This window comes from Astatotilapia calliptera, chromosome 12, assembly GCF_900246225.1.
Source record: "Astatotilapia calliptera chromosome 12, fAstCal1.2, whole genome shotgun sequence".
NCBI classification, from domain to species: domain Eukaryota; kingdom Metazoa; phylum Chordata; class Actinopteri; order Cichliformes; family Cichlidae; genus Astatotilapia; species Astatotilapia calliptera.
This window is the reverse complement of record NC_039313.1, coordinates 15,607,970-15,635,307: the sequence shown is the minus strand read 5'-3', so window position 1 is coordinate 15,635,307 and position 27,338 is coordinate 15,607,970. Positions and strand designations below refer to the sequence as shown.

General features: G+C 41.7%; 1 protein-coding gene across 1 annotated transcript in view; it reads right to left on the bottom strand.

Moving 5' to 3' along the window:
* The window catches only part of ntrk2a (neurotrophic tyrosine kinase, receptor, type 2a), a 113,584-nt gene that overhangs the window by 66,041 nt on the left and 20,205 nt on the right, over positions 1–27,338 (bottom strand). The window contains exons 10-13 of the mRNA XM_026188601.1: positions 24,071–24,097; positions 22,536–22,550; positions 21,349–21,386; positions 20,917–21,016 (exon numbers count right to left, since the gene is read on the bottom strand). Of these exons, the coding sequence (XP_026044386.1) occupies positions 20,917–21,016; positions 21,349–21,386; positions 22,536–22,550; positions 24,071–24,097 (180 nt within the window). The remainder of the gene's footprint in view (positions 1–20,916; positions 21,017–21,348; positions 21,387–22,535; positions 22,551–24,070; positions 24,098–27,338) is intronic.

The window sequence follows — 27,338 nt, the reverse complement described above, 5'->3', positions numbered from 1 at the left end:
ATTCCCCCCCCCCCACAAGTATTTACAGCATTTAACCGTTATCACAAAGAGCTGTACATTACTGTGAATCATAGCTGCTCATTACAGTGAAAATCTGATATTTAATAAGTCATTCTCAGGCTTCAGAACCTCGACTATGAATATTTGCAGACGTCTTTCAGTTTTGGAAGATGTAATAACATAACTACCACTAGTTTTTATATTTTACTTGCATTCCTCTTAAAGATCAAAGCTCCTACTCTGTAGAGTTATTATGTCACCAGTAAAGTATTTGTTTAACAGGGAGTATCAAACAGTTGTGTTTGATATACAAAGCCCTGTTGGGACACGATACTTTCTAGGGTGAAATGTGAGTCCATCGGTCTGACAGCTAAAGTTTGGCCCAAGCTGGATCATGCAAAATGACAATGTTTCCAAGCACAGCAACAAGTCGACAACAGACCAGCTGGGAAAAACAAATTGCATCCCAGATCATCTTCTTGGTCATTTACACTGGGTGTGTCATCCACACCAGATCTGATTGTCCTAAAAGCATTTTAAAAACAGTGTCAGGCATACGGGATTCACATAAATGATGTTTTCCTCATAACTTTGAGAGCACTCTGACTACCACTCAGTGTAATCAGTTTTTTAGGAAAGACATTTGCTTTTCTGTCTGTGTCGGCTTCAAGCTGCCTCTTCCAGATACGCAAGGTCATAAAACAGAATCCACAAAAACAGAGCTGCTGACCTTAGCATTAGGCCGCTATATGAAAACAGAGCCAAGAAGACAGAAGCATCCTGGCTCAACGATCAATTGATCCATCAATAAACCTCTATCTGTTATAGTGCTGTTCCCAACTGCTCTGCACTGATGCTCTCTTTCTCTCTCGCACCACTTTTTTGGCCCCCGCTGTGCAGAAAATGCTACACAAATGCACAAATATGAAACGCAAAAGCAGCCAGACACCATAAACGATACTGGCATGCCCTTTTGCCAACTCTCATACATATTCAAGGAAACTTTGCACTTCCATGTGTGTTTCTCTCTGTGTCTCTTGGCCTCTTGAGTAGCTGCCTTAGTCCAGCAAGACTAGGGGTTGATTGATAGCTAAAACCTCATTAACATAGAGGCTATAATACGGCTATCCAACCTGCTGCCAAGAAAAAGCCAAACCGTGATTCAACGTACACACTCTTTGGTAGCAATGACGTGTCCTAAGCAACCAGCAGGACCTTGAACAGCAAGGCACTGTCATACTGTCTGAGCAACAACGTCACGCTGACATGGTGTACCTGTTGACACATGAAATCCTTCTGCATAGGCAAGCACCCATGGTGTGAACTCAAAATCTGATGACTAGAATTAAAAAAATTCCAACTGCTAATTTCCTGAGAATAAATACAACGTGAATCACTCTGGCACAAGCCAGGAAAATGCTCAAATCATATTTGAAGTACAAACCACTTAAAAGCTTATTTCCTATCCTTGGATCATTCAGTCATTTCAGGTAACCATTACGTGTTGTGTTTGGTGCTTATATAGTGCTTTTCTGCTCAATTTGAGATCTCTGTCATTACAAGCCTCATTCACCCATTCACACACACATTCATGAAATGGCTGTTTTCTATACATTTGTGTTTTATGAGCACTTTTAACCTAACATTCACACAGTCGCACTTCCATCCATCGAAGGCGACTTGGCGTTCAGTATCTTGTCCAAGGAGCCACAGATTGAGCAACTGACCTCTGTTTAGTAGACCACCTCTGAGTCCCAAACCAGTCAGGGTCACTTTGACTCTAAAAACATTTAAATAAACATGCAATCAGTCAGCCACAAGGAGTTCATCTTTCCAGTATGTCTTGCTCTGCCTCAGGGACATCTGCCAGTTCAAGATGCCAGAAACACTTCACCTAGGAGGCGTCTAGGCGCACAGTTAAAGCACACGATTTCAGAGCAGCTGATACCTTCTTCTCTGTGTTTCAGGACAAAGGTAACATTTTTTTCCAAGCAGATTTTCCAGGCGAGCATTTGACAGTCACATGAGCAGATGGAGATAACTCCCAGCACAGTCATTGTTTCTTGGATTAGAGCATGCAAGGTTTTAGCTCTCTTTTTCATGTGTGACCAGGGCATGCCACAGCTGTCATAGGTTGTCATGTCATGATAATTTCCAGATGATCAATGCAGCAACAATCTTTCTTCCTAAAAGTAATTGAAAGAGCACACCTAACTTGATACTGTGTTTACTTTAAGACCCGTGGCAATTATTAACCAAATAAATACTTCTGTTTATTAAAACTGCTTGGGCAGAATTGGGTGCTTTTGATTCGAGTCCCTATGGGATGCCAGAACATTTCGGATTTTTAAAAAGCACTGATGTGACATGATTATAAATACAGAGACTGATGAAAGTCATACAAAACTGGATTGATAGAGAAAAATATCAGTGAGAACAAAAAATATACATACAATGTATGCGGAATCTAAGTACCTGTAACTTTTATTATTTTAAATATTATTATAAAAGTTTTACAAATCTAAGAAAGCAATCAACCTGCCTGGAGTTGGTATAACACACTAGCTCCAACGTCTGTTTCTGAAATTGAACTTTACTTCTTAAAAAATATAACAAAAAAACTTCACAAGTTGCCACTACACAGTTATACAAATATACAAGCAAGTAATATGAATGATGAATTCATTTATTAAAGGGGAAAAAAGCTACGCAAACTGACGTGCCCCTGTGCAAAAAAGTAATTGCCCCCTTGTTAAATCATGAAGTGATTGTGGTTAACCACAGTTACTTCATGCTCTATGTCACAATCCACACCCAGACTGATTCCTGCCAGACCAGTTGAATTAAAAAAAATCACTTGAATAGAAGCTAAAAGTTTTCATAAAGCAGCACATCATGCCACCTTTAAATGACTTTTGAAATTTCAAAAAAATGAAGAATTTGGATTGCTTCAAGGTGGTTTCAACTGCTTTGGCGTCACCTTAAACAGGCTGTTCATGTTGGAAAAAACTCAAATGTGGTTGAATTTAAACAATTTTGCAAAGCAGGGTTGGCCAAAAATTGCTCCACAGTGATGTGAAATACTCATTAGCAGTTATTGCAAACACTTAAATGCAGGTCTTGCTGCCAAGATTTGCATAACCGTTTATTAAGTTTAGGGGTTAATTACTTTTTCACATAGGGTCGGGTAGGTTTGGTTGGCTTTTTTTTCTTAAAAAATTAATCAATATTTATAAATGACGTTTTATATTTAATCTTAATCTGACACTAAAATGTGTTTGATCTGAAACATGTGTGACCACTATGGAAACCCCCCCCCCCCCCCCCCAAAGAAATCAGAAAAGGACAAATACTTCTGTTTTGTTTATTTATTTGTTTGCTTGTTTAGTTCCTGGTTTCATTTATCATAACCAGTAAAAGACTACCTCTGTTGTGTATGTGGTAAACAAACCGCTGTCTAGCCTTTGTTAGATGTTATATTTGTTTCGATAAAACTGTTGGCCTTCAAGTAAACAGAGTAAGAACCTTTCTGTGTTTTTGATGAAACTGAATTCTACGATTTCCCTTCATGCTTTTTCATTTTTCTTCTCACAGATGATTTTTTTGTGGTATAGTGGAACAATGAGTTCAGTTCAGCAAAAAGAGAGTCTAATTATATTTGCTGTGTTGCCAAGTGAATATCAGAATATTCTCGAGCAAAACAGCTGCACTCTGAGGAAAATAATGCTCATGTTTATGTAGTGATTACTTGACGGTCAAGTTATTATTTCCAGCCTGATCTATCCTAAGGGGCAGATATCCATCTGAAGATAACATTACTGAAAATTATTTGCATTAATATATTTCAACTGCCGCCAGAGAACCTCATGTCCCAGACTATGGCGTTGTTAATGTCTTAAAAATGCAGATAAATATATCCTTTGTAAGCATCGCGAGGCCATGGTTTTACTTGTGCGATCATTTATGTTTTTTGATGTGTGTAGCCATCAGTGGAAAGACTAAAATGAGGTCACGCTGAGCATTTCAGAGTGACTGATCGAATTTAAAAAGCCTCCATATTTCAAAGTGGAAGAACATTTTAAAGGCTCAGCTGCTCTGTAATAATTTCATCTGTTCTTGCTAAATAGTATGTATACACACTGTTCTCACAGTCACAGTTTGAGCTATCTAATTTTTCACAGCTCCGACTCTTAGCGAAGGTCAGGCCGACCAATATAAGACAGCAAAAAGATATACAGCTGCGTAACCAGAGATGAGGAGAGAAACACCAAGTGATGGTAGTCATCTTTGAATCTGACCAGAAACATTTTTCCTTTTTCAAAACAGGCCTTCTCAAGGCTTCTGATTGCCCGCTTTGTCTGATTTCAGAGAAGAGAGCTTTCAAATCCTGCACAAAATAACAGAAAATGAAACCACAGGAGGCACTTTAGGTAATGAGTAAACATTGCCGATGCCTACTTCACTTCCTGTCTTCAGCCAATTCCGAAATTTTCCGCAAAAATGAGACATTTTGAAAACAGCTTCTGAAAATGATGGCATTTTACAGTATCACGCCACGTTTCTGTGGTGTCTGTTAAACTTTGCAGCATTTCAACAACTGATCAAAGAACAACACAAATTCAAATATGTCAGTCTGCAGAGGTGAACTCGCAAGAAATGAATGTGGAAAAGACTGCAAAGATGTTCACTTACCTAGCGCCGTGAACAAAAAGAAAAAGCTGCAGTCAGGAAAGTGCACAGACACGGTCTACAGGCAACGTTTCACTTTGGAAAAGAGCAGTTTCCATTTTCAGAGCACTTCAAGCAATCGCTGCCCTTAGGATCTGCCGTAGGCATTTTGAATTTTCTTTCTCCAGCTCTCAACATTAAAATCTTCAATCAAACCAAACTCTTCCTTGAAAAACTTCCACAACTAAAAGTTCATAATAAACAAAAACAACCAAGATGGGTGGCTTCTGTTCTAGCCATCCATCAATGCTTTATGTCAAGGGGTCACATGGGGCTAAAGCCATTTCCTGCAGAAGGGTTCGCTTAGCGTTGTTAATATAGTTTGTATTTTTTGTTTAAAAGGTATAAAAATATCAACTTTCACTAAAATAAATTTTACATTGAAGAGGATTAAAACCATTTATTGCAAACTGTTTTATTGTTAAAGCTTCAGCAATCGGGGCTATAAGTTATGATGCTTTTTTAAAGAGGAGATCTGGGGCCACATTGACGTCCCTGAGCACATAAACAACAGACGTGAGCAGACTGACAATCGCACAGACAAAAGTTAAAACCCAAATTTAAATAAACAGCCGGTTCCTTTGAGAATATGTCACAGTCATCTTTCTCCAACAAACTTATTTGTGCAGTGTTGTTTCTGTGCTCACTGAACTGCACAGACTCGACCCTCTTTAACTGAAATAAACACGACAAAGTTAAACGTCAGTTTCTCTGAATAAGAACCTGCTGTAAAACAATTTAAAGCATTTTTTATTACATCTGCATGTTTTTCAAGGCTCATTTTGCACAAAGTTTGTCAGGTGGAAAATAATTGTGTGCAATTTTGCATGGCAGTTCAAGTATCTATAATTTCAGAATAGCAGAGCTTTAGGCCATTTAGCACAAATAACCCGCTGACTTGCAAACAAGTTTTAAAGTTGCTAAGAAAAGTCCAGCTTCACTCTGGAAGGCAGCACAAAAACTCTTAACCAGCTGACCTTTACATGAGCCCTTCTTATTTATGAATACATTGACATAGAGTCTAAAGGCTCAGGCTAAAAAAATTTTACTCCTTTTGTTTTGGAAAATATCTGTTCCATATGTCCCTATCCCATGTGAAAAAAAACAAACCCTAACCATTCAGAAATGCAGTACTGTGTATTGTGCAGACAATCACTGCATAGCGACATTTAATGGATGGAAAATTTGATAAGAGTTAGCTGCAACACAGTTAACAGATCTGACCAGATTGAATCCAATCCCACAGTAATAAAAATTAACACCACAGGATTTAGGTTTGTTTTTAAATGGTTGGGAAATTTAATGCTGTCTGGAAAAAAGAAAATATCCAGTGAGCAACAGTTCTCTGAGTGAAAAGTCCTTGTTTAGATAAAAGAATGATTGGACGGCTTAGAGCTGATATGACGGCAATAATAACTCAAATAACTACTCATTACGCTGTATGCAGAAGAGCATGTTAGAACACACATGCATCAAGCCTTAAAGTAGACGGGCTGCAGCAGCAGAAGACCACACCAGGTGCCACGCCCCTCAACTAACAACACTAGAAAATAGAAGTTTGGAAAAATGTTGTCTGGTCTCAAGTGTCAGTTTCCGTTGTGACATGCAGTTGTTAGAGTCAGAATTTGGTGTAAACAACATGACAGCATTGCTCCACCCTGCCTGTCAGTGGTGGTGTAATGATGCGGGGATTGTACTAGTTGAGCATCACTGAAACATCGCGGCCTGAGTATTGTTGCTGACCATGTCCATCCCTTTTTAACCCAGTGTTCCATCTTCTGATGAGTGCTTCCCACAGGATAACACACCGTGTTACAAAGCTCAAATAATCTTTAACTGGTTTCTCGAACATGACAGTGAGTTCACTGAACTCAAACGGCCACCACGGTGTCCAGATCCCAATCCAATAGACCACTTTTGAGATTTGCTGGAGCAGAAGCTTCGCATCATCGATGTGCAGCTGTGTGGTGCAACCATGTCAATAAAATTCCCAGAGAATGTTTCCAGCACCTTGTTGGAAATATGCCATGAAGAATTACAGCAGTTCAAAAAAAAATGACTCAGTCAAATAAGTTAGTCACAAATTATGCCTAAAATGTAAAATTAAGCATTACTATTTAAATTATTGTTATTTCAAACTAATTCATACAATGTTTTTTTTAATACAAGAATAAGAAAATTCTTTCTTAGAGATGCAAATCGTACCCACAGGTCTAAGCACAGTCATGACTCGAGGAGTGGTGTCACTTTGGCCCAGATTAAATTTGTTAAAAGAATCACTGCTAAAAATTGTGTTTGCTTCTTTAATGGCTAAACGTATCCCACACAAACCTGCTATCCACTAGCTTACTGCTAATATACAAATAAAATACAAATATGCTTACATGGTAAATGTGACATTACCACAAGAACATTTTAGCATGCACTGTTGTGCTTTTGTTGTGCCTTTGCCACAAGCATGGCTATAGATTATTTGCTTTGTTCATAGAAAATGACCCTCTGATCTGGCACCCGATTCCTGTATTTGGTTTTTAACAATCTCTTGGTGCTGACGCCTTTCAGTCAGTGCTGCAAAGGTATTGAAGGTTACTCTGCCGTACACTGACTGTTTTCAGAGTCTTGACTTTGTAGTTCAGCTCATTCAGATTTCGTTTTGGTTTCTTAAAACGCTGAACAACTGAAGCCAGTACTGCTTTTCTACAGGAAGTTAAGGGAAAGGAGGAGGAGGCAGTGGTGGGTACCCTGAGCATGCTCAGTAATGACTTGGGCCTAGAATGAAGCCCTGCTGACCTTGAGGGTGTCGTATCGATCGATCGACAGTGAGGCGCTGTGTGCGCATGTGAGAGAAAGAGGGAGAGGGAGAGAAAGACGGAGGCATGCAACTCCACCAAACAAGGAGAAAATTGAAACCTGCACTAACGATGAATCATTGATAAGTGGACAAGAGAAGACTTTTCTTTTCATCTCTTTCTTTCTGCCAATTTTTCCTATTTCTCTTTGTCCCGCTCTGGGCTAGATTTTAATGTCTCTCCCTCTTTCTCACCTCCTTGCTGACTCTCTGTTTTTCTCAGTCTGACGTGTCAAATGTCAGTTTTAACATTCACTCTCTCTCTCTGCTTCTCCACCTGTCTCACACTTTCCACATGTCATATTTACTTTTTTTTTTTTTTAAACTTTTAATCAATCATTTTCCTCCCCAGTCTTGACATTTCTGCCTCGCTCTTACCACATAACAGTCGTTTGTGTTGTACTTTTCTTCCTACATGCCCACTTACACGTAACTAGGTTCGTTCCTCTTTCAGAGCTCTGCGTTTAGTTTTGGGTGGTTGTTATGTGTAATTTGGTGAAAACTGTTAGGCTTTCAATTGGCCTATTTAAGCCAGTGTGCTCCTGTTCTACCTCTAATTTTCAGGGTCTGAATCTTGTGGTAAAGTAGGACTCATCCACAATACAGCTCTAAATTTTATTCCAAGAGATGCAGCCTTGGTATTGTGGAACCAGACACAGACGAGGTGGCAGACCACACAATTAGTCTCCAAAAACCTTGTTTGCTTTCTCTCTGGGGCTGTATCGATCAGGCAGGTTTAGTCTTATTTGGGAACAGGTTAGATCCTAAATGGTACTGACAAGTACCATGGAAACTCAAATGGTGGGAGAAATTCCACAGTTTAGTGTCTCTGTCTTAAATCCAAATCTCTGTCTTAAATCCAAAGAGCTAACTGATTGTATCTTACTGACTCTGTGGACATGCTTTCATCCATAAACAATGTCACTGTTACTCTGAATAGCATACCCTTAATGTTGTTATTGTTTAATTTAAAGTTATGGAGGTAAGATTAAATGGGACACACAGTAATTTCCACGTAGACTCTTTTTTGGTGGGGATTTCTTTTACGCTTCACGTTTACGAAGAGATTAAACTGGACTAAACTCAACATATTTTCAACCTTAATAATTTAAACAATAAGCAAAATATGCTTTTACTCGTACTGTGCCTTTAGAGGGGTTTTTAAAAAGTATTTATACTCATATACTAATTGATAATAAAAATTATAATTGCTCATTTCTATGCTCATTTGTAACAGAATGAGTACAAAACTACCGTCTTCGCCTCTTCCGATGACACATAGCTTCATACAGCATTGCTGCAGACAGAGAGGCACACTCACCTTGCTAGCAGTTGAAGTAGCTGACCTTCACAACACTGAAAAAACTCTAAGACAATATTCCAGGTCAGTAAATCTTCCATTTCAACAACATTTAACTGTTGAACAGCTATCAGAAATATTAGCATGGCTGGCATACATGCTAACACCAACAGTTGCCCGACAGCTAGCAGCTATGGCTAGTAATAAAACAATAACATTATTGTGGGAGCTATGCAGCAAATGTCAGTAACATTAAGAAGCTGTTCATTTAAAAAAGTAAAACAATTATTTGTATCTGAAAAGCATTTTGTCTCTCTTCATGTGCCAGACTGAAGCAAGGAAAAGTCCGCAACTAGACAGAAACAGTGACAGGCTGCTTTAACGGCTCTATTTATTGAGCAAGAAAAATGTGATGCCAAGTAGTGATGTGCCATACCAATGATTTCCCTTCCGATCCAATGGCAAGAAAAATTTGAAGATACTGATCCGATACCGATACTTTGCACAAAAACGTAATGTTTTATTGTATTTCAAATTATAGCTTTATAATGATTACAGGACATCAGACTACTTGTTCTTATTGTTTAATAATGCAGAATTATCACCTACAAATAAAAAAGCCTTAAGTTGTGGGCTATGTGAACACGTAATTTAACATGTCATTTAATATTTAATGTGCCTGGACATTTCAACAAAAACATTTGACAGTAACACTTTCCCTTATTCAAAGGTTTTTGTTTAGGAACAACAGCATATTTACAGTTTTCCCTTCAAGTCTGCTCCGTTTTTTGCTCACAACCTCTCCTGCCTTTGAAAAGACAATTCCCAGGAATCTCACTGCAAGTCTGCTTAGGGATGGGAAGGTTTGTTCATGCTCTTGCCACCAAACCAGTGGATCCTTATCTCGGGGAATGATTTTTTCCTGTGAGTACTGGCGTAATTCAATGGGTGCATCACTGGAAGCTGACCGGTGATGTTGGCCATGTCAAAATCTGTCCATATCCCTCCTTTTGTTGCAGCTGGACCTGCGGGTGCAGGACTCTGTCTAGACTCTGAAGTAGAAGGCCCTGAGGCAGAGCTAACAGTAGGTGTTGAGCTTACAGTTAGAGTGGGAGCAGACTGTCCTGTCTGATACACTTCCTGCATTTCAGTGTGGAGACGTATCTACTGACTGAATTAGCTTGTGTTCTGCCACTTTCAACTGTTGCTGAATATCCCTGAGCTTCTCTGTAGCGTTTGTGCTGTGGTGAAACAATCACACTGCATTTTTCCAGCACCTGCACCACTTCCGGGACAGATTTTACACTGTCCTTTACAACTAAATTCAGTGTGTGTGCAAAACAGGGATGATGCCAGCTTTGTGCACTGCAGCAACCATATTTGCACCATTATCTGTCACAACTGCAACCACCTTCTCAGTTATGCACCATTCTTCTGTGATGCGCTTAAGCGCTGAGCTGATATCATCTGCTGCCCATGGAAAGAATGGGTTTCTAGGACAAATTCTCTCATTTGACAGTTTTCAATGAAATGACATGTTACAGTCAAATATGCCTCTGTGGACAGTGAGGTCCACATATCAGTGGTAAGTACAACACTAGAAGCATTTTGCAAAGATGCTCTTACTTTGCCTTTGCATTCATCAAACAAATTTACAAGATGAGTCTCTGTCAGTGTTTTTGTTCCTGGGAGTTCATATTTTGAGTCAAGAGCTCTCACAAATCCCTGGAAACTTTGGTCCTCCACTATGGACAGAGGCTGGGGGTACTTCACAATCATCTCTACAAGGCATCTTGTGAGTGTTGCTGCTCTTGGGCAATCATCTACAAATAAAATAAAATACACAGGGCATGCACACTCAAAACAATGGCTGAGCATAAATGGAGTCATGTGTGGACGTATTTTACCTCCACAAACAGCCAAGACGTGGTTTGCAATACATGTGGCAAGAGTGATGTGTTTTGGCAACACCACTACCCTCGTCAAACACCTCAGAGTAAATCATATCACAGAATATGATGAGTTTATCTTGAGGCAAAGAGAAGACAGGTGCTGCTAGGGCGAGACAGACGTCTCTCGCGGAGTCCTTTAGTGCTGCAGGCAGGCAAGGTGTTCAAATAGCGCACAACCTCAAGTTTTTTTTTTCTATATGATTATTCTGCATTATTGAGCAATAAGAACAAGTAGTCTGATGTACTGAAATCATTATGAAGCTATATCCTTATATTATTACTACAATTACATAATGAAAGTATATATTGTATTATGAAAGACAATGAAACATTAAGTTTTTGTACAGAGTATTGGTATCGGATCAGTATCGTCGATACTACCCTGAATTTTACTTGGTATCGGATCGGAAAGGAAATCAGTGGTATCGCACATCACTACCGAAGGCTACTCATCATACCAATACCAACTAGATTTTTAAATCTTAATATAAAATGAGTAACAGTAGAGTGGACACTAGGTAAGGCTGCACTTTTTGCAGCGATCTCGTATAGAAAAGTATTCTGTGTGTATAAAACAGAACAGGTCTGCGGCTCTGAACCATAGTAAAGGGACCTCTGGCTAATACCTTAGGTTATGTGTCGGGCTCGTAGCCGAGAACTAGCTTAACTGTCTGGGTCAACTTTGCTAGCGAGAGACAGAAGCTGTGTCCCAGCCTGCATCCTTTGGAGGCACTCTGGTGGAGTTACTTTGTGTGTGTGTGTTTTTATAAGTAGTTTTAAACCTTGTGATCCACAAAAAAGCATAACAGTAAAAGAAGAACTGACTGCGTTACAGTCAGTGCGGGAGCAGCGGCTTCGCTCATGCGCGATTCATTTGCAGTGGACGCGTAGGTGTGAACATCTCCTGCCCTGATAGCAGCTGGGGGAGGACTATCCTCCGCCTCTGAGCGCTTTGGCACGGGTGAGGTGCCCACGGCAGCACCGCTGCTTGTTGAGAGTACGAGCGATACGCGTTTTCACATCAAAAAATCGTCATAAATAAGTCTCCAATAATACCAGAAAAAGTCGCCAGATTTGTCGCTAAATTGGCAACACTGGCTCAATAGCTAGCCGGGGGGTTCAATGGTCACTCGAGCTGGTGAGAACAGCGAACCCCCGGCTTCATCGTTTTCAGACCCGCGCGGTCTTTCGCTACTCAGGCTAAACATGATATATAAGTCACTCGGATACCTTAAAAATGTAATTGTTTGGCTTTTTTCAGTGTTTTATTTGTTTGTTAGTAAATTGGTTTGGCTGAGATTAAAGTTATTAGATTAGATTAGATTAAATGAAACTTTATTAATCCCTTGGGAGGATTCCTCCAGGGTCTTCATACAACTGAATAAATGTCAAACAGAAAACTGATTGAACAGAAATGTGAGATGGTCGAGAATTTACGCCAGTGTCCGGTTATATTTTAGATAGCAAGGAGCAGACGGCAGAGTTTCACTCCACCGAGAGCTTGTGACGTAATTCTGACCGTCAAATGTAACAGTCGCTCACTTCTGGCCTACCTGGCTTTCGGAGGACCCGGCCCACTTAGGCCACGAAGGCCGGGTCTTCAGGTGGATGCAGCCTCTGAATTTGGACACCCCCGCTGTTTCCGGCTGGGCAATAATAATGGTGACATTTAACTTATTTTATCTGATAAATAAACATTGTAATATTCAAGTTTTTTGTATATATATATATATATATATATATATATATATATATATATATATATATATATACTCCAAGTATGCTCCTATTGCGTGTTTTGTTTGGGTTTCCAACGACACGGAATTACCAAAAATAGAGAGGGCATAGCCTAACATATGAAACAGGAAAAGACCGCCGTGTAATCCATTCATTTCAACAAAGTAACTGTATTCTGATTACCACCTTTTTAAATGGTAACTGTAACAGAATACAGTTACTCATATTGTAGCACTGACTTCAATTGTGATGAAGTGTTTTGAAAGACTGATGAGAGATCACATCACTTCTTCACTTCCTCCCACCATCGACTCACTTCAGTTTTCTTACCGGACTAATCTTTCCACAGACGATGCCATATCTCACCTGCTCCACACATCCCTGAGTCACCTGGACACTGGCAGAGGGAATTATGTTAGGATGCTGTTCGTGGACTACAGTTCAGCATTCAACACAATAATTCCCTCTAAGCTTTTCACCAAGTTGACGGATCTAGGACTCAGCTCATCACTGTGTCAGTGGATCCTCAACTTCCTCACAGACAGACCCCAATCAGTGAGGGTAGGAAAACAAGTCTCCCCCTCCATCTCACTCAGCACTGGAGTGCCTCAGGGCTGTGTTTTAAGCCCCCTGCTGTACTCACTGTACACTTATGACTGTGTAGCCACATCCGACACCACCTCCATTGTCAAGTTTGCTGACGACACTGCTGTTGTGGGCCTGATCTCCGACAACATCGAGACGGCCTACCTGGAGGAGATTAGGAACCTGGAGACCTGGTGCCAGGAGAATAACCTCCTCCTAAACATCAGCAAGACTAAGGAGCTGATCGTGGACTTCACTACAAAGCAGGCGAGGAATTACAAACTCCTCATCATCAGTGGCACGCCAGTGGAGAGAGTGGACAGTTTCCGATACCTGGGTGTCCACATCACTCAGGACCTGTCATGGTCCTGTCACATCAACACCCTGGTTAAGAAAGCCCGTCAGCGTCTCTTCTTCCTCAGAAGACTTAGAGACTTCCATCTGCCACTGAAGGTGCTCAAGAACTTCTACTCCTGCACCATCGAGAGCGTCCTGACGTGAAACATCTGCACCTGGTTTGGGAACAGCACCAAGCAGGACAGACGAGATCTGCAAAGGGTGGTGCGCTCGGCAGAACGCATCATTCAATCAGAGCTCCCTGACCTGCTGTCCATCTACACCAAGCGGTGCAAGTCCAAAGCTAGGAAGATTATGATGGACCTCTCCCATCCCAACAATGGACTCTTCTTACTGTTGAGGTCTGGGAAGCGCTTCCGCTCCCTTAAGGCCAAAACAGAGAGAATGAAGAGGAGCTTCTTCCCCCAGGCTATTCGGGGCCTGAACCAGGTGTAGGACTGGACTCTCCCAAACACGTCACTATAAGACTGGACTCTCACACACGTCACCACACGCACCACCACACATTTCCTATAATCCTATAATTCCTATAATTTATAATCCTTATCTTTATAATCTCTTCTGCTATTTGCACATTCTTTACTGTAAATTCCTAAGTTAATTTGTAAATTTTGTAGTAAACTGTAAATATTGTAAAACTTTTCTTCTGTCATTTAATGGTCGGGCATTGTACAGCTACAAGCATTTCACCCCCATGTCATACTGTGTATGGTTGTGTGTGTGTGACAAATAAAATTTGAATTTGAATTTGTACTTTAAATACATAACTCCGGTACATGTATTCCATTACTCCCCAAGACTGTTCATGAGACCTAGCCTATGTACCCAGCATTTTCCTCCTCTGTACCTGGATAGTGCCTGCCTGCAACACTAAAGGACTCCGCGAGAGACGTCTGTCTCGCCCAGCAGCGCCTGTCCCACTCCTCTCCTCCTCTTTGGTTCGCCTCAACATAAACTCATCATATTCTGTGATATGATTTACTCTGAGGTGTTTGACGAGGTTAGTGGTCTTGCAACATGTATCGCAAACTGCGTCTTGGCTGTTTGTGGAGGTAAAATACGTCCACATATGACTCGGTTTACGCTCAGCCATTATTGCGAATGTGCACGCCAAAGGGCTGCGACACATTTATACAGCCGTATTTCACATATGACTATGAAAGGCGGAAGAGGAAGTAGTTCCAATTTAGACGATCTCAATGATATAGTTTCTTTCCACTGTGTTCCTGTTAATGATAAACTACAAATTTACCCCAAATTACTAAAATATCGATATTTTAATATGAGAATCTATTCTAGAACATAAATAACTGGTATTGGAGGAATGGATACATTTCAATATCAATCCGCACACCACTAGTGTAAACAGAGGTACAGCGCTACCACACAACCTTAAAAAGTTGTCTTTTGTATGATTTGTTACTTACCAAAGTCATTTTAAAAAAATGTTTCTGGAATGGTAATGCAAAAAAAAAAAAAAAAATCTGTTAAAAAATAATTATTTTGTTATCCATGAGTTTTCAGATTTACGGTTTTGCAAAAAAATAGAAAAGCTTTTTTTTTATTAAGATGCTAAATTATAGTTATTTACTTGCATTCTTGAACAGAAAAATTTGTTTTAGTGACTGAATGTTATGTGTGATTAATTTCTGACTTCTCTGATTAGTCCATTGTGCCGGTTCAAGTTTTGATTAAAAAATGTGAATTTGAAAAAATGTGAAAAAATAATAATGATAATAATATTTTAGTTTTAGACAAGCTTTAGTCTCATTTCTAAAATAGTTCAGTTTCTTGTTTTTACGGGTAATTTATATCCATCCATCCATCCATCCATCCATCTTCATCCGCTTTGTCCGGGGCCGGGTCGCGGGGGCAGCAGCCTAAGCAAAGAGGCCCAGACCTCCCTCTCCCCAGCCACCTCCTCCAGCTTATCCGGGGGAATACCAAGGCGTTCCCAGGCCAGCCGAGAGATATAATCTCTCCAGCGTGTCCTGGGTCTGCCCCGGGGCCTCCTCCCGGTGGGACATGCCTGGAACACCTCACCCAGGAGGCGCCCAGGGGGCATCCTTGTCAGATGCCCGAACCACCTCAGCTGGCTCCTTTCGATGTGGAGCAGCAGCTGCTCTACTCTGAGCCCCTCCCGGATGGCCGAACTTCTCACCCTATCTCTAAGGGAGAGGCCAGCCACCCTTCGGAGGAAGCTCATTTCTGCCGCTTGTATCTGCGATCTCGTTCTTTCGGTCACTACCCACAGCTCGTGGCCATAGGTGAGGGTAGGGACGCAGATCGACCGGTAAATTGAGAGCTTCGCTTTTACACTCAGCTCCCTCTTCACCACGACGGACCGGTGCAGCGTCCGCATTACTGCAGCTGTCGATCTCCGGCTCCCTTCTCCCATCACTCGCAAACAAGACCCCGAGATACTTGAACTCCTCCACTTGGGGCAGGAACTCATCCCCGACCCGGAGTGGGCACTCCACCCTTTTCCGGCTGAGAACCATGGCCTCAGATTTGGAGGTGCTGATCCTCATTCCCGCTGCTTCACACTCGGCTGCGAACCGTTCCAGTGCGAGCTGGAGGCCCTCACCCGATGAAGCCAACAGAACCACATCATCAGCAAAAATCAGAGATGAGATTCTGAGGCCACCAAAGTGAAAGCCCTCCGCCACTTGGCTACGCCTAGAAATCCTGTCCATAAAAATTATGAACAGAACCGGAGACAAAGGGCAGCCCTGGCGGAGCCCATCACCCACCAGGAACGAGTCCGACTTATTGCCGGCAATGCGAACCAAGCTCTTGCAACGGTTGTATAGGGATCGAATGGCCCGTAGCAATGGGCCAGACACCCCATATTCCCGCAACACCTCCCACAGGACACCCCGAGGGACACGGTCGAATGTCTTCTCCAAGTCCACAAAACACAAAACACATGTAGACTGGTTGGGCAAACTCCCATGCACCCTCAAGTATCCTGGAGAGGATAAAGAGCTGGTCCAGTGTTCCGCGACCAGGACGAAAACCGCATTGTTCCTCCTGTATCCGAGGTTCGACTAACGGACGAACTCTCCTTTCCAGCACCCTGGCATAGACTTTCCCAGGGAGGCTGAGGAGTGTGATCCCCCTGTAGTTGGAACACACCCTCCGGTCCCCTTTCTTAAAGATGGGGACCACCACCCCGGTCTGCCAGTCCACAGGTACTGCCCCTGATCTCCACGCAACATTGCAGAGGCGTGTCAACCAGGACAGCCCTACAACGTCCGGAGCCTTCAGGAATTCGGGGTGGACCTCATCAACACCAGGGGCTTTGCCACCAAGGAGTTGTTTAACTGCCTCAGTGACCTCGCCCCCGGAAATTGGCGGGTCATTCCCCTCATCCCCAGACTCTGCTTCCTCCTCGGAAGACGTGTCAGTGGGATTAAGGAGGTCCTCGAAGTATTCCTTCCACCGCCTGACAATTTTCTCAGTTGACGTCAGCAGCACTCCGCCAGCACTATACACAGTGCAGGTAGAGCACCGCTTTCCCCTCCTGAGACGTCTGACGGTTTGCCAGAATCTCTTCGAGGCAGTCCGAAAGTCTTTTTCCATGGCCTCTCCGAACTCCTCCCACACCCGAGTTTTTGCTTCAGCCACTGCCCGAGCCGCATTCCGCTTGGCCTGTCGATACCTGTCGGCTGCCTCCGGAGTCCCACAGGCTAGCCAAGCCTGATAGGACTCCTTCTTCAGCCTGGTGGCTCCCTTCACCTCTGGTGTCCACCATTTGGTTCGGGGATTACCACCACGGCAGGCACCAACCACCTTGCGGCCGCAGCTCAATGCAGCAGCTTCGGCAATGGAGACGCTGAACATGGTCCATTCGGACTCAATGTCCCCAGTCTCCCTCGGAATGCTGTTGAAGCTCTGCCGGAGGTGTGCGTTGAAGATCTCGCGGACTGGGGCCTCTGCTAGACGTTCCCAGCACACCCTCACTACGCGTTTAGGTGCACCAGGTCTGTCCAGCGTCCTCCCCCGCCACCTGATCCAACTCACCACCAGGTGGTGATCAGTTGACAGCTCAGCCCCTCTCTTTACCCGAGTGTCCAGAACATATGGTCGCAGGTCTGCTGATACGATTACAAAATCGATCATCGACCTACGGCCTAGAGCGTCCTGGTGCCACGTGCACTTATGGACACTCTTATGTTCGAACAGGGTGTTCGTTATGGCCAAACTGTGATTAGCACAGAAGTCCAATAACAGAGCACCGCTTGGGTTCAGATCAGGGAGGCCGTTCCTCCCAATTACGCCCCTCCAGGTCTCGCTGTCGTTACCCACGTGAGCATTGAAGTCTCCCAGCAGGACAACAGAGTCTCCAGGTGGAGCACCCTCCAGCACCCCCCCCCCCCCCCCCCCCCCAGGGACTCTAAGAAGGCTGGGTACTCTGAACTGCCACTCGGCGCATAAGCGCAGATGACAGTCAGGACCCGTTCCCCGACCCTGAGGCGCAGGGAACAAACCCTCTCGTCCACCGGGAAAAACCCCAACGTACCGGCAGCAAGCCGAGGGGATATTAGGATACCCACCCCAGCCCGCCGCCTCTCACCAGGGGCAACTCCAGACTGAGACAGAGTCCAGCCCCTCTCCAGGAGACTGGTTCCAGAGCCCAAGCCATGTGTAGAGGTGAGCCCGACTAATTTATATATTTGTTAAAAACTGTATACACTCAAACACACACATGACTGTTATGTTGTTTGTATCATAAGATATTATCTTTATTTTTGTCACCTTTTCCTCATATAATAATGAAAATCCTACCACATATCAATTATTTTCCAGCCTATTGCTTTCAAGTTTCAAATTCTGGTAATGTGCCAACCCTAATCATTAGGCTTCTGCTATGCATGTTTCTGCACTCAGGACGTAGTCTGCATTTTTTCCATATGTCAGCATCAGCAGTGACCAATAAAAATCATAAAGCCTTAAATGCAGCCTGTTTTTTAATAAAACATTATGAGGACAAAGCTAAGTCTGATGCTTTCAGATTATTACATATAGCTTTCATACAGCAGCAGGCTCCACATGAGTGTCTAAAGCTAAAACAAGAAAATTACCATTGGATAATAAATTATCCCCAACATGAAGACGGGCTCGATCAGATTACAACAGTAAACACTGCAACATGTCACCGCTGCTGATGCATGCACACATGTGAACCTACTGCAGACTTAAATATTACCTGCTCCTTTGTGCCAACACGAGAAAACAAACTACTATACACACTAAATGAAATCATCCTTCTAGTGTCAAGAAGCAGCGAAGAGATCATGCAAGGAAACCAGTACCAAACGTTGTCCATGTGTTATTGATGAGAGAGGAGCAGAATAATGCAGTCGGCATAAATAATGTAAACCAGCCACAGCTTTTTACTCAGCTATCAAAAAGAGGCGGTCAGCAAATCATCCTCAGCTCAGTGAGGCGAGTGACGATTTTTCACTGCACACCTGCTCAATATGGTACAAGGCCTGACACGCACTCTTTACACTTTCTGATCACAAGTTCGCCATCATCATGTGGGGGTGATTTAGTTATTTTGCAATGACAAAATAGTTTTTGTTTTAGATTAGGACTGGTGAGGAGCTGCCATCAGCAGTTGTGTTTCTCTTGTTGAGATTAATTTCAGTGGGCTCAGTGCTGCTGTGGATTACTCGCAGCTGTTGAACCCCCTGTCTAGATCTGTTGTTCATACTGATGCAGGCCTCTCGAAATTTCTCTCTCCATAAACTTACTGCAGCGTAAACTTGCTGCCGGGCACATGCATCTGTATTTCTACATGTGTGGGGAATGTGAACAGAAAGAGGAAGGTGGAAGGGTTGAAAGGAAGGAAGATGAAGAGTCAAGGGAAGCAATCAGAGGGCAAAACTGTAATGTGACCTAACCTCCTGCACAGGATGCAAAAATGCTTAGATGTTCACAAACACACAAATATATACTGTATATATGATACTAAGACATCTAAGAAATCTCACACACACAAACACAATGTGTATCCTTTTGCTCCTTCTGTCCCACATCCTTCCTTCTCCGGGGGCCCATAAATCAATCACTGTCAAAATACTGCACTTCTACAGTGTAACTGAGAGTCACACACATAAAGGCGCACACACTTGGCAACGCACATCGAGTAACTCTGTGACTACATTTGCATTCACTTTTTGATTCGCTAATTTGAATGTGAAATATAAACCTACGCTGCATCAAACGGTGATGGCTCAAGCGGTGCCAAGAAACGTTTTATTCCTAAAAACAAAAATCTTTAAAAAGCAAAGAACGACTTCCTCAAGACGAGGAGTTCATGGACCGTCTGCCCTGAATGTAAATTTCGCGTATTTATTTTCTCAACCAAACTGAATGAAAGACTGAAAGGGCTCATTTCAAAATTAAAGATTAATGTGTTCACCTATAGTTCTATAGCTACACACGGAATATGTGAGCACTAAAATGAAGCATGACCATTTTTGTATGTACGATGTGAAAAATTGAAGGACTGTGGTTCAGTGATTGTTAGTTTACAAGAAGGAGGACAAAATCTGAGCCAAGCATAAAAATGAGAAAAGACAAATCTGCTGTAGTAAGTCAGAATAGTAAATACCAGATGAGGGAAACAGATTAGTGACACTTGTAGCCAATGCAGAAGCAGTTGTTTCAAACAAGAGGAAAACTATGTGGCATAAAAGATAGACGGCGTGTGTGCAAGCATGTGTGTGTGGAGGCTTCAACAGTGGCTACAGTACCAAATCAATTTCACATCAACATGACAAAGACTACAGTTCATTTTAGTCCACATGCATGTTATGCACCAGCAGAACTGAGACCCAGAGAAACGTAATCACAACAGCAGCCGCTTCCATCCGAACCGGGTGAATTCGTGGATACATGAGGGCCTGCATATTAAATTAGGATCATGATGATCAAAGACTTTCAGGTTCTGATTGCTTTAATTTTCCATCATCCTACCTTTAACTTAGATTTCTGTATATTTTGCCTCCTCAAAAGTGGAACCACAAATCAAGGCTTTAGTGGTCAGTGACGAACACTGTTTGGCCCATATGCTTTTGATGTTGGCATATTAATATTCGATACATCCACATATTATAAGGTTACAAGGAATCTGGAGTCTTACTCAGCTGTGACAGAGCAAAAGGTTGGGTAAACTGAAGAAATGTAAACCAAAAGAACAACAACAGTATACTGTTGTTGTTCTTTGGTTAATTCATACAGTGAAATATCTTTGACCACATAACATAGTTTCTCTCCCTCTAATTAATAACAGGCTTTAATGTTTTCATGTATCCATGAAGCCGTCCACGTCAAACTAAAATCACCGGTTCATTCTCCCACAGACCACAACTCAAGATTAGAGCAAGAAGTCTTACCTTTGATGCCAAACTTGGAGTTTCCTCCAAACTTGAGAATAATCAACATTACAAGGAAACCAGTGAAGGCTACAGCAGCGATGCCCACCACCACGTACACCTGTACAATGAGAAATCGGGGTTATAAATCTCCCGAGAGGTGAGCAAACACACTGACAGCTACACAAAGCCAAATGCCAAACCCACCACAACAAAAGGTATAGGCCACAGGCTGTTTATATCACTGCTCAAGAAAGGCAGATTTTCTTAAGGACTGCTTTATCTTCAATGTGTTGGGTTTATTCAATTACGCATTACATAAAAATAGAGCCAGCTCAGGTGTTTCTAGACAGGAAACACAAATAAATGAAAGAGAAACAAGCACAAACCATAAATAACTTGCAGTGGCAAACAGCAAAACCGTAGAGCTGCAGGAAAATAGAAGTGACTTACAGCGACTCTGTCCTCGTGTTGATTCGGAGGAGGGGTGTCTATTGATGCAAGAGATAGAGAGGAAGAGAAACTCAAGCTGTGATTTAAGGACAAGTAAAGGAGTGTTTTTTACTCACTGTCAAACAAAGATATGGTTTCAACTAACACAATAAGATTTACTGTTCATCTGAAGCATAAAATTGTTTATCTGTTTCTAACAAAATAAGCTAAAATATTACATTTTGTTCTTTTTTCAGCTTCTCACTTTAGAGGTTGCTACACCAGATGATCTGCCTCCATCTCATCCTAGCCCTTACCATCCTCTTCTGTCACACCAACCCTCCACATGTGCTTCTTCATTACATGAGGTCTTCCTCCTTCCTGGGGGCTCCATCTTCAACATCTTTTGTCCAATATATCCTCTATACATCCTCTACACATGTCTAAACCATTTATTCTCATGTCTATTCTGGTCACTCCCCATGAAAATCTTAACATCTTTAACTTTGGCACCTCCAGGTCGGCCTTCTGTCTTTTTTGTCAGTGCCAGAGTCTCCAAACCGTACATCACAGAAGGTCTCACTAACATCTTGTGAAACTTCCCATTCACTCTTTCTGCTATCCTTCTGTCAGGAATCATCCCTGACATTATTCTCCACCGACTGGAGGGTTGATGGTTGACCTCAGGTATGTAAACTCATCTATGCTTTTCAAAAAGCAGACCAAGAGTATCATTATACAGAAGTATCCCACCATGTGGAAGCTGCTCCAACAGGAGGTCAGATTTTCATAAGGTTAGATTAAGAGAACTTCACAGCCTCATCATCCAAGGTGGTTTACACCGGTCATATTGATCTGACCTCTTCCTCAAAGCCTTTTTTTTTTTTGTTGAAATAGAGAAACTTACCTTAACATTACAAACAATTAAGCTCAAATCACTTGTCCAAGTAACCAAAGCATCTGGCGTTTTACTTAATTACTGACTTTATACAAACTCAACAACTTGTAGACGTAAAGTTAACGTAATCAACATGCTACCTGAGCGTATATCACAAACTGATGGGTGCTTTTTTTTTGTTTTTGCAGTTTTTTTCTGTCTTTCAAATCTAGTGGCAGATGTGCAAAAATACAAAACAAAACTACCGTAAATAATTCATTGTCTGTGTTACTTGTGGATAAGAGTGAGCAACTAAAAGATATGGCTGTACCTGTGGTTTGATCTGCTGGTTGGAGGGCGTATTGGAGAAAGACACAGACAGAAACAAATTAGTTCTCAAACATATTTCAACTGTAAGACAAGCACTCTGTTTTCTGAGCTTGTTTCAAAAACATAGTCATTACACAAACACGACGTGCAAACAGCACGTGCTAAACATGCACACGTTCTAGCTGCAGGGTCGTACGCGTACGTAACCTCTCAACATCTTAAGAAAAACAAAAGAGTTCGTGAGAGTAAGATTGCTGAAATGTAATTTGTGTTTGTTGACGACACCAGTTGTAAAAGTGAGCCTGAACTTTCCGGCACTTTCAGTTAATGAGTAATTAAATCAGGTTGGCAGTTTAATACACAATATTTTTAAGTGATTTCAGTCTTTATGGGCTGCAGAGACAGTTAAGTCACTACAGTTCAGATGCAAAGCTGTGCTTAAGATGCTTCATCTAGCTAGTGCTACAGAAGTGCAGTGAGCGTAATCGGAGTAACTTTTTTGAAGTGGAGAGTACTTGAAAATTCAGCATTTCAAACAGCTCAATATGTATGACACGAAAACAGTTTCTTTGCAGTTTGACACATAATTTGTCTGCTAGCTGAGGGCAGAGTGACTGTGTTTCCCAGGGAAGAAAAAATACTAATGCATGATCATTTTACTCTGTGAGATGGAGAACAGAGGGAAGACTTGAGAAAAATGCTCTAATAAAGGTAGAAATTTCAAGCTTACACGTAATGTTCTAGTTCAGTTTACAGCTTGGTAATCAGATTGGATCGCTATATAACAAGTTTCTAAAGTTGACTAGATGTTTCACATCATAAAATGTTTTTGAAAGTAAATTAACCGGTAATTGATATTAATTCATGTTATCCAAAGTGTATACACGTGCAGTCTGTATTGTGGGTCAGTGATGAACTATGTTGGAGTTGTAAAGTGCAGACTGTGGTGTCCTGGCTCAATGCTCGATGGGTCCTCGTATCTCCAGAAACATTATAAAAGAGAGATAAGCCCTTTAATTCTGAATTGAAATTTAAAAGATATTTAGATAGTGGTCGAATTAGAACTGCATGCAAAGTTTGAACAGATCTGTATCAGATTTTACTAAATATTTTGTACGTGCCTGTAAGTTTTTGTCCTGTTGATGTTTGAAATGAAAGATAATTTAGATAATGCTTCAAAATAACAGTAAATCTATGCGCGGCTGCTAAGTAGACAGTGTCACTGATTTTAATTTAAGCTTATTTAAGCTTTTCGTGTTCATTAGTAACAGTTGCCAAATTGCAGCTTTCTACTGGCTGGGGGTTGGAAAAGCAGCCATAGTGGCAAATATAATGTGGGCCTACATATTGTAGAATATAGTTGTTCCCTCACTGCCCTAATACACTTGAACCTTGAGTACCCCCACCTGCCAAATCCCACTTTAACCCCTACACGATGCTGATGTTAAACATCTAAAAACAGTGCCTGTAAACAGAAACTAGATGTGCCTCTTTTAAGAATTTTGCACTTAAAAAAGACAAAACATACTCACTTACCATAATAGTAAGGCTCCGGATCTGTTGCTGCAAAAAAAAAAAAAAAGAGCATTTACATTGATGACATTTGTTTCACAAAGCCAACTTTGTGCATCAACACAAACTATTTCACTGTATGTAGCTATACCTGTACATATATAGTCTAGTATAACATAAAAGCATCAGCAAGATTTTTTTTCTTTCAGCAGCTCCACCTTTGCTATCAATAAAGGCAGATTTAAAACAGAACACTGCCAGTTTGCCATTCCTTTATCTGATTTCATGCCAGCAACTACCCCTCATTATAAATCGATGCGCATAACCCAGATGGCAAAATATACACAGTCTGCAGCAATATTTAAAGTGTGAAACAGAGTCATGATGAATCAGGATGGCGACTGAGAAGTATATGAAAGAGTCTATTTGTGGTAATAATTAAATGCATTTCCTATATACTAAACAGAAATATTTGATTGTAATTGTACAAAGATAGGAAAGAATTTAAAAGTATCTGTAACGGCAAAAATAGCTGTAAAAGGGGCGATTTCTTAGGTTTTGCCTTGAGATTAAAGGGCTATAAAATGATCAAATTAAAAATATTCAGTACGGGCTAAACAGACTAGAAAGTTTGGACGCTGCTTCAAATACAGTACTTAAAAATGCCAAAATGCAGTATTTGGTGGGATTGTCGTAAAGGAAAAAATCCCATTTATGGTGCAAAGGGACAAAAAAGTTTTGCACCCAACTAGTCCTGCACCATTTGTCACAGAATTATAGTTCAAAGACCAAATAAGCAGCTCATTTATCCACTCTTCTCGTTGATTTTCTTCCAAACTATTACAATTAATGCACAAAAAACACATTCATCTCAGTGGGTGGAATGTGTCGTACTAGAGTACAGGGTGGGCCATTTATATGGATACACCGTAATAAAATGGGAATGGTTGGTGATATTAAAGTCCTGTTTGTGGCACATTAGTATATGTGAGGGGGCAAACTCCTCAAGATGGGTGGTGACCATGGTGGCCATTTAGAAGTCGGCCATCTTGGATACAACTTTTGTTTTTTCCATAGGAAGAGGGCCATGTGACACATCAAACTTATTGGTAATGTCACAAGAAAAACAATGGTGTGCTTGGTTTCAACGTAACTTTATGCTTTCATGAGTTATTTACAAGTTTCTGACCACTTATAAAATGTGTTCAATGTGCTGTCCATTGTGTTGGGTTGTCAATGCAACCCTCTTCTCCCACTCTTCACACACTGATATCAACACCGCAGGAGAAATGCCAGCACAGGCATCCAGTATCTGTAGTTTCAGGTTCTGCACATCTCGTATCTTCACACCATAGACAATTGCCTTCAGATGACCCCAAAGATAAAAGTCTAAGGGGGTCAGACCGGGAGACCTTGGGGGCCATTCAAGTGGCCCACGACGACCAATCCACTTTCCAGGAAACTGTCCATCTAGGAATGCTCGGACCTGGCACCCATAATGTGGTGGTGCACCATCTTGCTGGAAAAACTCAGGGAACGTGCCAGCTTCAGTGCATAAAGAGGGAAACACATCATCATGTAGCAATTTCAAATATCCAGGGGCCTTGAGGTTTCCATTGCTGAAGAATGGACCCACTATCGTTGTACCCCATATACGACACCAAACCATCACTTTTGTTGTTCCAACAGTCTTGGAGGGATCCATCCAATGTGGGTTAGTGTCAGACCAATAGCGGTGGTTTTGTGTCAATGGAAAATTGTACTTAGTAGTCAGTATAATCTTTTAATGATATAAGTTTGCATATGGTAGAATACTGTATGAAATCATTTGTGTTTAGAAGTATATAGTTGATGGCATATTGAAAGAATGTCTCATCCTAGGAGGTCTGTAACATCCCAGGGTGTTCTGGCGTTCACCCCCACATCCTAGGAGTATGGGAGAGGTCGTACCTTGTCTTATTGTTTTACGGTAGGATTAACGTAGCTATACATGTTTTAGTCTAAGTGCCTTTTGTTTAGATGAACTGCTGGACTTCCAGTCCAGCAGGTTTAGGGAAGTCCTTTATGGGGTCACACTCTGACACACACACACACACACACACACACACACACACACGTACACCTCCACATTTCAATGTATGGAACAAACGCTCACTGGAGTGTATAAATAAAAGACCAGGGCAGTCCTCAGTGCTTAGTCTCTGAGCCTCACTCTTGGTGTGTGAGTTCTGGTGATTGCCCTTGCTAGCAAGAAAATCTGTGTGTTTCTCCTCTCTGATTCTCTGCTGAAGAAGTGTTTTAGAATATATCTCTTAACATTTTGTTTGTTAACTTCACCATTCACATAAAAGTTTGCCTCATCACTGAACAAAATCTTCTGCGTGAACCTAGGGTCCTGTTCCAATTTTTGGTTTGCCCATTCTGCAAATTCTGTGCGCCGATCTGGGTCATCCTCGTTGAGATGCTGCAGTAGCTGGAGTTTGTAAGGGTGCCATTTGTGAGTAGCTAATATCCAGTGACATGCGGCGAGTGCTACGCTGTGGGCTCTTGCTGAATGAAGCTAGGACAGCCACTGATGTTTCTTCATTAGTGACAGTTTTCTTGCATCCACATTTTGGCAAATAAAACACTGAACCAGTTTCACGAAACTTAGCAAGCAGTTTGCTAACTGTAGCATGGGAGATGGGTGGTCTCGTAGGGTGTCTTGCATTGAAATCTGCTGCAATGACCCGGTTACTGCGTTCACCAGATATCAACACAATTTCGATCCGCTCCTCACGTGTTAACCTCTTCGACTTTTCAATGGCTGTGAACAAAGAGAAACTTGTAAATAACTCATGAAAGAATAAAGTTACGTTGAAACCAAGCACACCATTGTTTTTCTTGTGACATTACCAATAAGTTTGATGTGTCACATGGCCCTCTTCCTATGGAAAAAACAAAAGTTGTATCCAAGATGGCCGACTTCTAAATGGCCACCATGGTCACCACCCATCTTGAGGAGTTTGCTCCCTCACATATACTAATGTGCCACAAACAGGACTTAAGTATCACCAACCATTCCCATTTTATTACGGTGTATCCATAGAAATGGCCCACCCTGTACATTAATTAACTGTCAGACAGGGAAAGGAAAAATATTCTTCTGAAATTTTTAACTCTAACCTATTGCTAGGCTCATGGTTTTCAGTTTACAGACATCATTGCATGACTACAAAGTAGGAACATTTCTCCTTTTTCAAACAGTGTTTTTCTCAATGCCAGTTGATCTGCACTCTTTGACCTGGAGGCA